This window comes from Diadema antillarum, unplaced genomic scaffold, assembly GCF_040938485.1.
Source record: "Diadema antillarum isolate AM-2024a unplaced genomic scaffold, OU_Dant_1.0 scf00000172, whole genome shotgun sequence".
NCBI lineage: Eukaryota > Metazoa > Echinodermata > Echinoidea > Diadematoida > Diadematidae > Diadema > Diadema antillarum.
The window spans coordinates 938,172-956,892 of NW_027271061.1; the positions used below are offsets into that span (position 1 = coordinate 938,172).

An 18,721-nucleotide genomic window follows, 5' to 3' on the forward strand; every position below is an offset into this window, starting at 1 on the left:
TAAGAAAGACATTTTTTACCAAAAGAATTGTTAAGATAAAGTAAATTGAGCAAAATGCTTTTAATGATAAAAATGTTAGAAATGAAATGAAATATAAAATGTATTGAAATAAAATTAACAATTGTTAACATTATGCTAAAAAAAAATCTTTTTTTTAAACAGAATGTAACAAAATAGAAATGATAGCAAAGGTATTTGGTCAATGATTAATGATAAATGGAAAAAAATCTAAGAAACACATACTTCATTATTTTGTAAATGATAATAAGGAAATTATCGACCCATATCAATATTGCCATGTTTTTTCGAAATCAATAGAAAATGTGTAATTTTTATAGCATACAAACAACAACTGATTTACCTTTTTCAAAACGCAGGGTAATTGATAACACCCTTAACCTAGGTTAGGAGCAAGTGTCATAGAATACGAAACTTTTATGTCCTTGTCCGGCAATGAGGGTACGAAATGGCCTAGGACATTTTTTATTTGTCTGTTTTTGTTTAGTACACATTATCCAAGTATAGATTTATTTTTAATTCTGACAATTCTATTGTACTTAGTAATGGGTTCTTTTTCAAATGCTTGGTTACTGCTGTTTTCCATGATTAGCATTAAAGATACTATTTACCATTGGGAGCAGTGATGTTAAAAAAAAAAATGTTCGAGTTATCACGTTCGATGCATATGTTAGGTCAGTTGTATCACAAAACATCCTACCAAATAGAAATTTCGCAATAAAATCTAAAATATAAGGAAATATCACTATTTCTCTGAACAAACTACAACTGCAGACAGATTATTCCTGAAACATTTTTGTTTTCTACTTCTTCTTCATCATCTTCTTGTGAAGTACAGTACGTCCACCTTCTGGTGTACTACGTACTGTATGGCTGGTCAGTGTAGTGCATAACTCTATGGCACATTCAAACGAAATGAAAATATAATAGGACCTCTCTATGTGCAATACTAATGCAAGTAGAAAGCAGCTGCTCACCCATGACTGGCGGAGTTGGAAATGCTGCACATTTCTTTGACACTGCTCCAGAGTTGTGCAGCCGACTACCCCCTTGGGCAAAGAGTTCCAGAGACCTATAGGCCCGAATTCAAGAAGGTGGTTTAAATTTAAACCATGGTACAAATTTAGACCATGGTCTAAAATAAGCGTTAGATAGGCGTACCAATACTTGCGCGCATCAATGCACGTTTTTTTTTTTACTGAATGGCTGTTAGCGTACGCAATCTGTCAATCATAAATACGCAGAAGAAATATACATAAACCATGGTTTAAATTTAGACCACCTTCGTGAATTCGGGCCATTGAGTCTGGGAAGAAGGAGTGCTTGACGGCAACACTTCTTGCAAAAGGGACTATGACTTTTTGAGCGTGCCCTCTTAACATAGTGACATTATTAGTACCGAGCATGTCTTTCCCGAAGAGAAGCGAAGAAGTCAACGTATCTACGACGGTTGAATCATTTCAAGCTTAGTTATGTATTTCTGGACGAACAAGAGATACGACTTGCAGCAGACTGCTCTGGTCTCTGAGGGCAAGCATGGATGTTAAGCTGCAGGAATCCACTGATAGAGTTAGCCTTCTTCACAATGGCATTGGTACAATGTATGGTTACTTTAGCTCAGATCCTGTAACAGATTCAGCCCAAGCTATTTTGCTGTGTTTGGACTACTGCATCAAGAATGTGGTTGTGGACTGAGTAGTTGTAGATGATCGGACGTTTCTTCGGGAAATACGTAGCACCAGTTATTTCTTAGGGTTGACGCACATTTATCAATCCTATTCCAATCTCTGGAGTGAGTCTAGATCTTCTTGCAGTTGATGGGAGTCTTCACGAGTCTTGATTTGGTGGTAGAGTACGCAATCATCCGTAATTATCTTCAAATGCATGTGAACTATAATATATCAATTAAAGATTTTTACATTGGTTGTTTCTATCCCTAACTCACATTTCAGAACTTTTTTGAAGTACTTAAGCTGGGTTTTTGTCTTATCGGCAATTGGTAAATAATGCTTTTAACTCACAGCTCACGAACCATGGTATGGAAAGCATAGAACTTGACGCGCCTGCAGAGGGAGGTGATATTAAACAATATAAGTTTGAAATCCCGTGATATTCGCCATACTTTTAAGTCTACATCTGCTGCAAAAGAAACGCACAAATTCGAGTTGGCATGTTGGAACATCAGAACGACGCGACTGTCTGCCCTCATCGCTCATGAGCTCTCCAGAATCGACATAGATGGTATAGCCGCTCTTTCAGCAAAGTCCGCGTTGCAGCTGAAGGTAGTCTTGAAGAACATGGTGCGGGCTACACACTCTACTGGTCTGGCAAGCCTATCAAGCGTTGTCTTCAGGGTCAAGAATTCCACTTCCTTCAGGCTCGAAAACCTTAATTTCAACAGGTCACTCTGACATGATTATGTCCTTGCCTTTCTCCCATCACTCCCGTCTACACTGATCTGTGCATCTTCTTCCAGCAACTCCGGCAAAGCGACATGGTTTTCATCGTTGGCGACTTCAACGCTCTTGTTGGGCAAGACTCAGAAACCTGGGCCCCGTTGCAAGAAAGTTGCAATCAATTGCAAATAATTGCTAATTTTGAAACAACCATTCTGATTGGCTTAGGGTCTGCCCTATTAAGAAGACATGCATGCAACAATGATTTTGATTGGCCAGTGACAATCAGTTGCAAGTTGCGTTTAAACGCAAAGTTTCTAGCAACGGGGCCCTGGTCACTGTTCTTGGTAAACATGGTGTCGAAAAACGTACTTTGAACGGCGCCTCCTGTTGGAGTTCTGCACAGAATAACAATAAACTAGTCATCGCAAACACCCCTCTTCAGCAGAGGGAAGGTCTAAAGATCACTTTGACGCTCCCCAGGTCCAAACACTGGCATCTCTTGGACTACATTCTGGTTCGTAGGAGGGACCAACGTGACAAGCTGAAAGACAGACAAGCCCCCAAAATAAATGCAACGTTCGTTACCTGCATTCAGCAAAAGTGAGAGGTATGGTTACCTGCAGACAAGACTTGAAGAATATGGAAACTACCTCGAGGACACAGTTCCACGAAGTCTTCGCGATCATCTGAAAACAGTCACAGCAATACTCCAAAGTGGTACTGGGATTCTCCACCAGGAAGAACAAGGATTGTTTCGACGAATACTATCGGGAAATCCAAAGCTGCTGGCTAAGAAGCGATCTGCCTACCAGGCTCATCTTATTAATCCTTCCTCCGCAGGAGAAAGAGTTTATTCCGTCTCGCATGCAGTCATCTTCAGCGCAAACTTCTAGAAATCAAGAATGAGTGGTGGACTTCACCAAACAAACTTAGCTTTGTGGCGATACAGGCGACGTAAGGAATTTTTATGAGGCAATGAAAAATGTGTACGGCCCTCACGTCCGGTTAAAAGTCCTCGTCGCAACTCAGATAGCGAAGCCCTCCTAAGCGACAAGGCCTCCATCCTCACCCGATGGTCAGAGCACTTTCAGACTCTTTTCAGTGCGTATCAGGGCAATTACCCCCCTCCCCCCCCCCCCCCCCCCCGGCTAAATACTAGTTTGTGTTAAGGCCAGAGTAAAGACTAATATAACTGTTAGCTTAGGGTCAGACTTTGGGTTAGGGTTATGATTAGGTTCAGAATTAGGATTATGGTTAAGGTCAGGGGAAGAGTCTGGGGTAATTGTCTAGGGGGTAATTGCGTTAGACCCCTTCAGTGCCAACCACACAGTCTAAGAATCTGCCCTGCTCCAGATTCCCCAACAGCCCTAAAACCTGAGCGAGATCCCCACCCTTGAGGAAACATTTTTTAGCAATTGGACAAATGAAATTAAGCAAAGCAGTATGTGAGGATAGAATCACCGCAGAGTTCTGGAAGGCTGGTAGCTGGTGGAAAAAAAAAACCCTACATACCAAGATACACGAGTTCTTCACGCTTTGCTGGAACCAAAGCAAGCTGCCTTAGATTCTCTGTGGAGCAATTATCATCACACTGCACAAAAAAAGAGGAGAGAAATCGGAGTGCACCAACTACTGAGGAATTACACTGATTTCCTAAGTAGGCAAAATCCTTGCTCGAATTCTCCTCAGTAGACTGCCAAGTGTCACAATAGCTCTTCTCCCTTAATCACCGGACAGTGTGATTTTCCAACAAACCGTGGAACTTTGCAACTGATTGACAAATTGCCCTACATCGACGTAAATAAGCACTGAATTGATTAGTGTTTTAGTAGTAGCCGTGATAAAAATCATGGGCGTACATACTCGAGTAGGATTCGAACCTACGACCTCGATGTCCTGATCTCCGGACAGGCGTCATCTCCACTAGACCACCGAGCTTACCGCCCAACAGCAAGTGTTGGTTCTAATCCTAATGAATTTGAATAATTACGCAGTACCCGCTGCATGCTATAATGATGAGTACCAAAGTTTTCAGCTTTTTAACTTCAAGGATGTTTACACCGATCAGGATCATCAGATGAGATTTTTTTTTTCTTTCATACACGGGTATCCAGTACTCTCTGCTATAATAGGGTAATGGCGGTCAGAGCATTTCTTACCGGATCAAGCGGAGTACCCAATTAGCTGGAGAGCGTGTTTCATCTTCACCATCCAGACACTTTTTATGCTCCTATTTGCCCCACATTGCAGCATGCACAATATGAAATTACAGGCACAGCTCGTTTAAAGTTTATCATTCGCAAAATCCCTATTCCTCTAGTAATGGTTTCAAGAGAAACAACACAAAAAAGGAAGTATGTATCTTGTTGTACCTAAGGATACCGATAATCCGTAGTCCATGCGGAGGCACTGCTTGCATAAGTACAGACTCGCCATTCATGAAAGTATAATGTACATCTTAAAAATCATATTAATATTACTGTGGGGATGTGCTAATTATGCAGAGACATCAGCAACGGAGGGGCGCCCCCATGTGGCAGGCACCTCTCTGCTTGCTGTTCACAGGTGAGTTGATGGAAATGAGAACGTCGCAAATTACACAAGAATTTCAGTGCTTAGATGTTATGGTGCTGTATTATCAGTATTGGTAATTGTTATGAAGAGTTTTAGGGGCCAAACAGGCATATTATGTGGAGTGAGAGTCTTTGTCATAATTTACATGAAGCCATTCTATTTGTCTCGGGTTGATGGTGGTTTTGTTCAGTGACACTGAATGCACGGTGTAATAATTCTTGTAGTGCTACTGGACTACAAATGATATTAGAGAGAGAGAGATCAGCTTGACTATACGAGATGAGGACTTTATTGCAAGTGACTGCACAGAGGGAAAACTAGCCAACGTGGCAAGTCAGCATAGTCCTTGAAGGGACTTTACATTAATGGTGATGTGGCCAGAGCCTAGGTTATTGATGCTGGACATATGGACATGGTCTGGCGTGCTAGTCTTGTAACTAGTCTCTTTACATCTTCCCCTCTGAGCATATTTCTCTTTCTAACAGTTTATACTTCAAAATAAAAACAAATATGCTCAATTCTTTAATTTAAATTTATTACACTTCTACCATGTAAATTGTATTTAAACCAAACTTACTGATTAACTTTTGCATATGATTTAATTCTAAATTATCTCACATTTTGTTGGTCTTTCCCAGGATGTCCACTTTGACAGTAGCACATTTTGAATAAAACACAATTTGAATTGAATTTGAATAAGACACAATCATGAACCGTATTCAACAACATTATGTGAATCCAGAACTGACAGGAATTAAACATTCATATATATAACACATCACAATCATGGAGCAACATTATGAGTCCGAAACTGAGTTCATTGTGTTCGCGAATCTTGAACTACAATTATCATTTAACAAAGTCCATTCATTAATCCGATTAAGCACAAATCCAAAAATCGTTGTCGTTTCAGTCCAAATCATTCAACAGATTAACATCTTTTTTATTCTTATTGCAATCACGGTATTGCTACAAAATACTCCGGTGGTCTGCTAACGCGACCGGATCTTGTTTTGACCACCGGATGTTCGGTTCGCTTCGGAACGTCTTCGCTCCTCTGCGCGGTGTTGTCGTTTGAGACGTCTTCCTCCATGATGGTATTGTCTGGTTTCAGGTGAGATTTTGCCAGATCTCTCCTGTTTCTTCGAAACTGCGCACCGGTAGTGGTTTGTACGATGTAAGATCGGGGTTTGCCTGATTTGCTAACCACTACTGCTGGTTTCCACACTTTTTCATCTCTCATTAAGACTGGTTCATTTTGTGAGAGAGGAGGCAGTGATTTGGCACCACTGTCGTAGTAATGTTTTTGTTTCATTTGCTTTGTGTGTAGGCAGAAAGTGATGGATCCAGCCAGACCGGACCAAGTCTTGCTAAGATCGTGAAGAAATTTTCGGAGTACTTCGAGCCGCAGACAAACGTCACATATGAGAGAGGAGGCAGTGATTTGGCACCACTGTCGTAGTAATGTTTTTGTTTCATTTGCTTTGTGTGTAGCTTCTTTGCAATCGATTTAATTGTGTGTGGTTTTAGAAGTTTGCCTGCAGTTGGAAACCTAGTCTGAGTGCGTCTACCTAAGAATAGCTGCGCTGGCGATGGCATGCTATCACTCGGTGTGTTGCGATAATCTAGAATGGCAAGATTTGGGTCTCCACCATCGCTTTTTGCTTTCTTTAGCAGGCTTTTCATGATCTGCACGGCTTTCTCTGCGCGCCCATTTGATTGAGGGTATCGCGGAGATGATGTAGTATGCTGAATTTGGTACTCGCGCATGAATTTCTTGAACTCATAAGACGTGTACTGTGGACCATTGTCCGATACTATCTCATCCGGTATTCCATAGCGCGCAAACTGCTCTTTGCAATATGCCACTATCGTCGCTGCTTTTGTGCTTGCTAGCTTCTTTACTTCAATGAAGTTTGAGTAGTAGTCTACTAGCACAATGTAGGATTCACTTCCTAACTCAAATAGGTCTGTGCCAACCTTTTGCCATGGTCTCACGGGGATTTCGTGTCCGATCATTGGCTCTTTAGCATTTTTGTGTCTGAACTGACTACATGTGCTACATCGTGACACTTTGTCTTCTATTTGTTTGGACATTCCTGGCCAAAACATGATATCTCTAGCCAATCTCTTTGATTTTTCTATGCCCTGGTGGCTTTCATGAATTTTGTCGAGCATCACTGGTCTGAGGCTCGTAGGGATGAGTACTTTGTCAGCTTTGAAAATTAACCCATCTTCTACTGTCAGCACATCACGGTAGTCCCAATATGCAGCAATTTCTGGTGGGACTTTGTTTCTCTCATTAGGCCATCCTTGGCTTATCATCTCAGCTAGCTTTGTCAAATTTGGATCTTTCTCTGTTTCGCACTTAAGCTCGCGCACGCGCATCGGCGACATTGGCAAGCATGTTACCATGCATATCGGAATTTCGTCATCACTGCCATCTTCTTCTGTCACTGGCAGATAACTGCGACTGAGTGTGTCTGCTATGACAAGATCTTTGCCTCTTTTGTACTCTACGATCATACTGTACTTTTGCAGTTTGAGCAACATGCGCTGCAAGCGTGGCGGTGTTTCTGCTAGCGGCTTCTTCACTATTGATTCTAGTGGCTTATGGTCTGTTTCTACTCTAAACGTCTGACCAAACAGGTACTGATGAAAGCGCTCGCATGCAAATGTCGTGGCATATAGCTCTTTCTCAATTTGTGCATACCTTTGCTGAGCTGCCGTTAGCGCTTTTGAGGCATACGCAACAGGCTTACCGTTTTGAAGGAGGACCGCTCCTACCCCGTCTTTTGATGCATCTGCACTTACCACCACCGGCTTTGCAACATCGAAGTACTGGAGTACTGGCGCCTCTGTTACCAGCTTTTTCAAACGCTCAAATGCTGTCACTTGTGGCGACTCCCAGTGCCACAACACCTCCTTTTCAAGGAGTGTGCGGAGAGGGGCGGTTTCATTCGCTAGATTGGGAATAAATTTTCCCAAATAGTTCACTGTGCCGAGAAATCGCTGCAATTCGGTCTTGTTGGTCGGCGTTTCCATGAGCCTTACCGCTTCCACTTTCCTTGGATCTGGTCTCACACCATCCGGCGTCAACACATGCCCGATATATGTCACTTCCATCACCTTAAAGCGACATTTCGACGGATTCAGCTTCAGATTTCTCTCCTGAACGCGCTGTAGAACCCGTTCCAGACGTTGGTCATGCTCCTCCTCACTGGCTCCCCAGATCAGGATGTCGTCCATGATGACTTCTACACCATCCAATCCTTCCAACAGCTCATTCATCTTACGTTGAAAGATTTCAGGTGCGGCATTAATGCCAAATGGCATTCTTGTGTATCTGTAACGACCATAAGGCGTGTTGAAGGTGCATAGTTTGGAGCTCTCTAGGTCTAGTTTCAGCTGCCAATATCCACAGTTTGCATCGAGGGTACTGAACACTTTTGCGTTTGGCATTCTGGACACTACCTCTTCCACTGTTTTCATAGGGTAGTGCTCTCTTTTGATGGCGTCATTTAACTGCTTAGGGTCCAGGCATATGCGGACTTTGCCTGACTTTTTCGCGACTACCACCATACTGTTCACCCATTGTGTTGGCTCCTCTTGCCTCACAATCACTCCTAGTTTTTCCATGCGTTTCAACTCCAGTTTCACTTTTTCGCGGAGTGCCACAGGCACTTTCCTTGGTGGATGTACTACTGGGTGGACGTCTGGTTTCAGATGGATGTGGTGTTCCCCGTCCAGACATCCCAGCCCGTCGAAAACATCATATTTGTGCAGCACTTCTGGCTGAACGTGGCTTTCCAATGTTTCAATCCGCTTTATCAGTTTCAGTTGTTCACATGCTTCCAGGCCTAGTACTGGTGCGACATTCTGGTCGAGCACTTGAAATTCTAGTGGGTACAATTTATCTCTATGTTCACACAGTACCTCACATTTACCTGCAGGGTTGAGCCTTTCACCGGAGTAGGTCACCAGTTTGCATTTAGAACGCTTCAGTTGAGCACTTACTTTTTCGCACACCGACAGTGGTAGTACATTGCACTGTGCACCTGTGTCCATTTTCATTTCCACTATGTTACCAGCAATGGACAACTCAACCATCCAGTCCTGCTTTTTCGCTTTGGTTCCATGTTCACTGTGTTGCACCATGTCGACAAACATGTCATCCTCTGATTCCGACATTCCGATCTCGTGCACACGCTTGTTTTTACCACCGCTCTTGCACATTTTCGCGAAGTGGCCCATTTTGTTGCACTTGTTGCACTTTTTTGTCATTGCTGGGCACACTTTTCCTGTATGTACATAGCCACAGCGACCACATTGACTTCGTGTCAATCTGACTTTGTGTCGGAAGCCTTTGCCCGTGTTTCTCTTAGCAATGTGCTGTACCTCTTTCTCGACATTGCCCACAGCCCCAGTGGCGAGTTTCGTCACCTGTGACTTGCTTACTTCAGCTGCTCGGCAAATGTCGACAGCTTTTTGAAGAGTGAGGTCCTTCTCACGTAGCAAACGTGCCCTCGTGCCATCATCTCTAATTCCGACGACAATGCGATCCTTGATCAGACTGTCATGTAAATTTTCGAACGCGCACGACTTTGCTTTCGTCTTGAGATCCGTGACGAATTGATCAATGGTCTCTCCCTCCTGCTGGAATTTCGTGTTAAACACGTGCCTCTCATATGTGACGTTTGTCTGCGGCTCGAAGTACTCCGAAAATTTCTTCACGATCTTAGCAAGACTTGGTCCGGTCTGGCTGGATCCATCACTTTCTGCCTCAAAACTGAAGGTGTTGTAAATTTCCAGTGCATCCTCTCCAATAATGTGAAGGAACGTGCAAGTTTGTACTTTCTGGTCTTTTTTGTCCAAGCCACTTGCTGTTTGATACAGCTCAAACCGCTGCTTCCACCTTTTCCAGTTCTCTGCCACATTTCCTTGTAGTGACAAGGCATCCGGAATTTTCATACCATCCATGATGAGCAATAATATAGCTGTTTACTCCTGACACCATGTAATAATTCTTGTAGTGCTACTGGACTACAAATGATATTAGAGAGAGAGAGATCAGCTTGACTATACGAGATGAGGACTTTATTGCAAGTGACTGCACAGAGGGAAAACTAGCCAACGTGGCAAGTCAGCATAGTCCTTGAAGGGACTTTACATTAATGGTGATGTGGCCAGAGCCTAGGTTATTGATGCTGGACATATGGACATGGTCTGGCGTGCTAGTCTTGTAACTAGTCTCTTTACACACGGTAACCTATGTATGTATGTACCTGTGTTAAGTCGGTCTACGGTGTTGTGTGTACGGGCGTATGTAGATAATTGCGGTTGCCGTGGCCTTGTACGCACGATGTATTCGTAGTGCAGTAGTACAATGCAAGGGCTGCAGGCCTGCATAGGTTTGTGTACGTGACCAATTACGGTATTGAACAGTGTATTATGTAGCGCTGCGTAATAGTATGGGGCGTTAAGCGTGATCTGTGTACTCTGGTGTAACATGGTGCTGTGTAGTATGGGGCGCCTATGATAGTGTGATAAGATGCTGAGTTGATGGGTTTTGATGGAAGCTATTTACCTATACTACATTTTGGTAATGCATAGTATGGTGATAGAGTTGAGAAGGATTGAAGTTTAACCAGAAAGATGTGTAGCGTAGGCACATTATAGGCACGATGTTGCAACATTTGTAATGCATTTAAGGTGAAAGAGATGATAAGAATCAAAGTTGATCAAAAGAGATGTGCAGTGTAGTAAAGGCACAATGTTGTACAATAAGGGTTGTACAGTAATTCAGCCGAGGTTTTAATTAATAGAGGGAACCTTTGTATTGCATTCCTTAATGATTTGTGATGGCTGTGTAGGTTGCAGTTATAGTGCTACAGCATAACTTATGTAGTAGGAGGGTCTCGGTGTAAGAAGTGATGTGAGTTAATTATCTCGGTTAATTATAGGCTACAATGAGCGGGTTAGAGGTGTGTGTGCTTAGTGTCGGTAACATTTGTGTTATGTAGAGGCTATGGTGAAGAAGGAGTTTGATAGAAGTGTCCCAGATGAGACATTCTTTCTTTTAAGGATTCCAATTGTTTTAGACGTGCATGAATATAATAATTATTGGATTAAGCCAGGGTACATTTGGATATACAGTAGTACCATAATTATACGTCTGACGTATCCTACCATGTACTTCTTATGTCATGTGATAATTCTCACAATACATTGTATGCAGTTCGATCCTTAACGTGGGAGGTTATGAAAGACGAGAAGATTCAGTAGTAATGTTGGGACGTATTTTAATACTGTGCCTCCTTTATGGTACTGTATGCATAAGTTTTTGAACAGTTGTGTCTAGTGAAATAGCACAATGAGTTTTTAGGTTACATTCAGCTGTTGATGGCAGATGCTTCCATTAGTTATAAGATTATTATTGATACCCCATTGTGGATTTATATAGCTTTAGAGATAACTCACTTGGTATTTGTGTGTTATTATGAATGAGTTGTTTTGGTGTTAAACGTGTGTGGATTTGATGATGTGCACATAGTGTTTCATGGGTTCTCCTAAAGTGCATTTTAGGAGCTGTAATTGTGTTATGGCTATATTATAAGTCAATAAAAGTGACCTCTCTGCTTGCTGTTCACAGGACTCCTGTCGAGTGTTTGTCTTTATTGACTGCACGACCTCCCACCCGAACCCACGTGCCGTATAACCATCTCCATCATAGACACACACATACACACATGCCGTCTTCACATCAAACCCGCCTTCTCCATATCTCTCTCTCTCTCATCCGCCCCACATTCGGCCCACCCCCTACATTACATTGTAAATGCAACTTGTAATTATTGTAAATTTTGCATGCAGCAATAAATTTTGGTGTCCCAATTGGCGATCGCAAGTTCACGTCGTCATGAACAAATCAAAGAAAGCTTACTCAGTATTCTTCGTTTTTATCGAGAGCTGGCCCTTAAGAAGCTGACTAGACACGTGTGGTGATTATCGTGTCAATGTACGTGTATATATAGTTCCGGCTGCATGGGATGGGTGACGCGGCGAATTGATTGTTCACTGCGCATAGTTAACATGTTAAAACGTAAACTATAGTCCCTTATCGCCTTACCTTACAATTTCTTTTGGATTTATATTCACACACATTTTAAAGACTGTCTGCGGGAAACAATGAAAAATCATGAAGGTTGTCTGGAAAATTTCTACCCGTTTAACCGAAATGCCAGCAAATATAACACGCATCGGTATTGTTTGTTCACTTTGCACGTCAATAAGTAGCGAAGTAACGGATAAAGCGGTATCCGTTTATGCGGAGACTTCTGTATTTTCATGAGCTATGGATGAAGGAGTAGGCATGGGAGTGGTCGTGCATGTTCTACTTCTGACAGTACTGCTTTTTCGGCGTTAATACAATGTAATTGGTCATGTATTCGGCCTATGTTATTCAACAGGCTCGTTATTCAGATTGCTCATTATTCAGAAATGCAAAAAAATCCTATACTTTCGAAAAGTTGTTCATCCGTTAAGCTGAATATCGGTGGAGTGTTCCGATGGTTCGTTAATCCGAAAATGAAAGGAGATGCGTAATTTAATCTTTGGAATTACGAATCTTATGTCGTTTCCGGATGAAGAAACCTTTGGATTTCTATTGATAGTAAATTCTAGATCTCATGTACACGTTAATACATGTCTAATGGATGTTTTCCAATCTTTCATGTATATGGGAAAGCTCGGGGCCAGTAATCGGTTTCTCATGGTTAATTCATAGCCTCACGAAGCTGATACCGAAACCTTCGTCCTGACACGTGAGCGTAATGAGATGAAAGACATTCATTTAGTACTTTCATTTCGACAATTGAAGATTAAAAAATTTTAATACCTCGCCCGTGTACATTATTTAGAAACGGCAGCTATTTCGATCTCGCTGCTATAGTTTATCAGACAGTAGCTGTCAATGTCAGTTATACATACGCCAGTTGACAGTTACAATCTGAGCATGTGCAGATAAAGATCATTGCAGACCTTCTCTTAAGTGTATGCAACGGCGTAGCCAGGATTTCATCTTAAGGGGGGGCGGTTAGTCTGCGAGGGAGCGAAGCGACCGAGCCCGAGCGAGCGGAGCGAGCGAGGGGGGGGGGGGGGGGGGGGGGAGGGTGTGGGAGGGGGATGTCCCCCCTCCCACTGTAAGAACTTTTTGCATTTTGATGTTGTAAATGGTGCAATTTGATGCATGTTTTTGCGCGTTTTATCGACGTGAAACAGTCCCACTTGTTTAAGGTAGCAGTTCATTTTGATGTACATCATGAACGCGACTGAACCCGAGTATCATGAACGCGTATCATGAACGCGACTGAACCCGAGCGAGCGGAGCGAGTGAGGGGGAGGGGAGGGTGTGGGAGGGGGGTGTCAATCCTCCCACGGTAAGAACTTTTTGCATTTTGATGTTGTAAATGGTGCAATTTGATGCATGTTTTTGCGCGTTTTATCGACGTGAAACAGTCCCACTTGTTTAAGGTAGCAGTTCATTTTGATGTATATCATGAACGCGACTGAACCCGAGTATTGTTGGGACCGCCGAGTTGGTACCCAAAACAGAGTTAAACTCTAAAGGACGTACACAAGAAGAGACCAGGCAACCAGTCATTCCGATGGTTCATGTCTCAAAAGTAGTCTTTTATTCGAGCTCGCAAGATTACATGACTATGACACGCCAGTGCTCATTCCAAGACTGCCTTTTAACTCCAGTCAGCGTCCCAAGATATACTCAACACTCACTCTTAATTTCTTACAACATCAAAGCATCATTCATCACCTTCTTGTATACAATGACTGTCTTCTACAGTGACCGTTACCAATGACCATTTGTGGTCTGGTCTGGGGACAGGGAGTCTACATGGGGGTGATAAACTCTAGGGGGCTCGTCCGTGGTAAGGGGAAAGGAAGAACCACAGATACAAACAATGTTCTCAGTTAATGTGTCCGCCCATAAAACTTGTCCTACCAACTTTCAAGTGGAGTCCCAATTTGCCTAACTCTGGGACCGTAACACTCTTCCCCCCTTTGAAAAAGAGGTATTGTCCGCAATACCAGAATGCGAGAGAGAAATGTGTTAACGATACATCAAATTTTTGACCCCAAAGAACCTTCCAATTATATAAAATTGTAAATAAATGTCAAATTATAACGGAATATGTTTTTTTTTTAAACATTTACGAACCTACTCAAAAAAGTTTTGAAAAAAAAGGGGAACAGAAAAGAAGAAGTGACACAATGACCTTAATACAAGAGAGACATGTTTCATAAAAATCTATGCTAACTCTGACAACAGATACGAAAATCTATACTAACTATTCTACGTACATGTATAAGCTTACGCATACTCGCACTTCATGATATCTAACAACAAACTGGAAAATGAAACAAAGAGCACTAACACCGGCTGAAGAAAAAAAAATGGCACGGAATTACATCTCCTGGAGACAGGAAACAACATCACTTTAAAAACAACATAATAATGACCACACCAACTGCATGATGGACAGTGCAGACAGGTGCCGACCGTCTATGGTCACCCGCCTACTAGAATTCCTTGTCTATTACTCAGACCAGAAGTCGGGCACAAACCCTGCAGATGACGGAATTATGTAGCTGGACATTGTCAAAATACATCTCAGAGTTATCTTTCCCAAATTTATGAAGCAGGCACATGCCTCAAGTCTGACCTCATGTAACCTCCTATACTGTGCAGGCTCATGCCAAGGAGAGTGGAATTAGCTAATCTGATTGGTCAGTGAACGCACCCCTTGTGGACTAATCAAATGCTCAATAGAGGAAAAACATTGAGAAAGGAACAAGAGAGAGAGAAACAGAGGAGGGGAGCTAGAGGAAAGGAAGGGAGAGAAGTGGAGGGAACTGAGCAGTAAAATTAAAGAGGAAACCCATTTCTCCGAAATAAAAACTCCAAGTATCCAACATGTGTCATGCGCATCAGTAACAACAGTTTGTATGTACATCAACAAAACGAGTAACTCTACACTGTAACAATGCTCGTGCCCAAGCTAAAACAAAATGAAACACATCAGCAAATTATACTAGTGCTGCTACAATAAAAAAAGGATGGTTTACAGCAAAGAGAGCAAAGAAGTGGAAGAACTGAACGAGAGATAGAAATACAAACAGAGTGAGATGAATTGGTGAAGGATACATTAAAAAATCGGAGGAAAGGAAGGGAGCAGCGTCTTTGCAATAAAAACAATTAAAAGAAAAGACTGTACTTATAGTAATACACAATACGGAGCACCTCCATCAGGGTTTGTAAACTAGAATGCCTGTACCATCCATTTTACGAGATGGAAAATCAAACAAAATGGACCATCCATTTTACAAGATGGACAATCAAACAAAGGCAAAACGATTTCTTTTAACATACAACACAGCATTGGTAAAAACGTCAAATTACATTCATATAATCACAATGCGAAAAAAAATGGCACAGCTAATGAGCGAGGTGAAGAAATACCTATTTACATAGAAAATGGGGGAGACAGAAGTAGAAATAGAAAGGGAGAGGAAGGGGGAAGAGAGGGGAAAAGACTTCCTCAACAACAACAAAAGCAAAAAAAAAATGGATACATGTTCGTTTTCCTGTAGGCTCATGAATTATACATCGCTTATTGGCTGTAGGTAATAAAAAAAAATACACAACAAACATTTTGAACAGGACTTACTGTTCTCATGGCACATACAGCGATCATGACTACGATACTACTACAGTATCTTAGTCACCGAAAAGACATTAATCAAGCAGTAAACAAAAATGCATTCTTACAGCGTCCACAATCACATAACGCAACGATAATGGCCAGTCACAACAATCAGAGGCGGCAGAAAGAAAGAAAAAAAAGAGAAATCCTCCAAACATCGTAAAACATTTGCCATGGCCCCTGTGACCCTTTGCAGTCCATTGACTGAGAGAGAGAAAAAAATGTGTGCAGTGGGCGAAGGGAGGGAGAGCCAATAAAACCAACGTGTTAGTTCTTACAGTTCTCCATCACTCATAGTCTTTCTGCAGTACTTTGGCATGATCTAAGCTAAAACAAGGTTAAAATGTTGTTTATCAGAGCCGACTGATAATCTTAACTCTATTTACAAGTATACACACAAACATAAGCTTAAGTCAAATGAAATGCTATGCGAACCTCTACGTGTACTTGTACTTTGGGAACCCAATCTGGAAAGTTATTGCTAAGGTACGGCTTCAATCTATCGTGGTGAACCACTTTTGGCTGAGACTTAATCTGTCTAATCACAAACAGCTGAACATTTATCTTTCTAGTAACAAATCGTTCAGTTTACGTGTTACGACAAATAAAGCAACTTCGGCCACTATCTAACAAATTTCGTACGACCAGGGACCAATTGCTGCCTGAAATTCAATCCAGCGAGGCGTCTTTTTCTGAGACGCAGGGCAATATAGCCTCCTTACACCCACAAAATTCGTTAAAAATCGGGAAAAGTTTTCAACTATTGCCAAACCGTGACCAACGGTGATCTTAATGCGTATCTTCCAGAGTTTTGTGTGATCGACATGAAAGACTTACCCTCCACTTAAACTGTGTAAACACTCCTCTCGCTAATGTTTTCGATAAACTGTCGCTATATTCCTATATGTATGCTGTTACAAGTTGGATCATTGCTGCCTGAAAATTTCAGCTATGGCGACTTTGTCGGAGTCGCAGGGTTACCACTAACAACATACACATCTGAACAACAATGCGCATCATTGAATTATTCCTCTTATTCTTCATTTTAGGCACCTTCATCATCATCTTATTGACAACCCTGACAAGTGGGTTTCAATTTCATCTTCATCGTGCCAATTTCACCATTTTTCATTGTTAACCTTATGCACAAATCTGTCACGCAGTTTCTACAGAATATCGAAAACTAACATAAACTGACAATAGCACACAGTCATAGAACGAAAGGAACTCCACAAATGTTTGCTTGCATTAAAGATATGTGTGCAGTTAAGCTACAACACCAGGGTTGAGTGTATAATGATGTGAAACATAATGACAATAACTTTTTGGTCCAAGCAATAATTGACGGAGAATGAGCACATACAATACCAGTTCCCGAGTCCAATGTTAGACCTTCATGTGCCTGTATGAGGTATATTCTTGGCCCCAGTGTTCGATTCTTGGCTGTCTTGATTCTCTGTCGCACTTATAGTCGCTAGTCATGTGGATGGTCGTAATGGTCGCTGCATCCTCGTTGCCATGGTGATATGTGCCGGGTCTATCCGATGTGCTCCCTGTCCAACAAAGATGTATCCTTAGTCGCGATGACGAAGTTATGATATGATCCGTCCATGTTCCTGCCAGCGCCTGCCATACTCAGCAACCAGACTTGAAGTAGCTCAGCGGAAGTTGTTGTCATCATCGAACCCGTCGCCACTAGCTTGCCTCCATCAGTGCTATCTCCATGACTGACGTCCTCGCCTTGGATCATGAAATCCTTGATGACGACGTTGAATTTGCTACCATCATATCCAAATGCTTTCAAATGACTTCCAAGAGAGGAAGAGTTCTGTGTTGACTTTGGTAATGTTTTCCCAGGAAGGCCATGTCTCCCCATCTCCTTTTGTCTGATCACAGTGTCAGAGAAAACACTTGCGATAACCATTGATCCTTTTTCCAATAATTTCATTCGCTTGTGGGCATGGGCTGCTACAAGAGCTACTGATGCCATCAACAGAATGAGAGTTAGGGCCTTCATCGTGTTCAATGTCCTTGAGTTGAGAGTTATTTAGCAAATCTCATACTGGTAATCATAGTTCAAGCAAGTCGCCGGCTATTGCCTTGTCCTAGCTCCTCCCTTCCTCACAACATGCAAACTTGCCATGTCGCTTCGATATGGCGTCTTCCCGAAATTAAATAATCACTGCTTTACCGCTGCCACCATTGTTGGGACCGCCGAGTTGGTACCCAAAACAGAGTTAAACTCTAAAGGACGTACACAAGAAGAGACCAGGCAACCAGTCATTCCGATGGTTCATGTCTCAAAAGTAGTCTTTTATTCGAGCTCGCAAGATTACATGACTATGACACGCCAGTGCTCATTCCAAGACTGCCTTTTAACTCCAGTCAGCGTCCCAAGATATACTCAACACTCACTCTTAATTTCTTACAACATCAAAGCATCATTCATCACCTTCTTGTATACAATGACTGTCTTCTACAGTGACCGTTACCAATGACCATTTGTGGTCTGGTCTGGGGACAGGGAGTCTACATGGGGGTGATAAACTCTAGGGGGCTCGTCCGTGGTAAGGGGAAAGGAAGAACCACAGATACAAACAATGTTCTCAGTTAATGTGTCCGCCCATAAAACTTGTCCTACCAACTTTCAAGTGGAGTCCCAATTTGCCTAACTCTGGGACCGTAACAGTATCATGAACGCGTATCATGAACGCGACTGAACCCGAGCGAGCGGAGCGAGTGAGGGGGAGGGGAGGGTGTGGGAGGGGGGTGTCAATCCTCCCACGGTAAGAACTTTTTGCATTTTGATGTTGCAAATGGTGCAATTTGATGCATGTTTTTGCGCGTTTTATCGACGTGAAACAGTCCCACTTGTTTAAGGTAGCAGTATATTTTAGTGTAGATTATCATTGAACAATTATTTGCCTATAATATGGTATTATTTAAATA

The 18,721-nt window shown here is 42.2% G+C and overlaps 1 protein-coding gene across 1 annotated transcript; it reads right to left on the minus strand.

Annotated features, from left to right (window-relative positions):
• Nucleotides 1-17,309: 17,309 nt before the first annotated feature.
• Nucleotides 17,310-17,789, minus strand: LOC139722822 (peptidyl-prolyl cis-trans isomerase B-like). The gene has a single exon (XM_071634117.1). It carries the CDS (start codon nucleotides 17,787-17,789, stop codon nucleotides 17,310-17,312), a length of 480 nt encoding a protein of 159 aa, XP_071490218.1.
• Between the last annotated feature and the right edge of the window lie 932 nt (nucleotides 17,790-18,721).

What these genes read in the sequence shown, in the direction of transcription:
- LOC139722822 (XM_071634117.1), bottom strand. Translation starts at nt 17,789, where the DNA reads ATGAAGGCCCTAACTCTCATTCTGTTGATGGCATCAGTAGCTCTTGTA.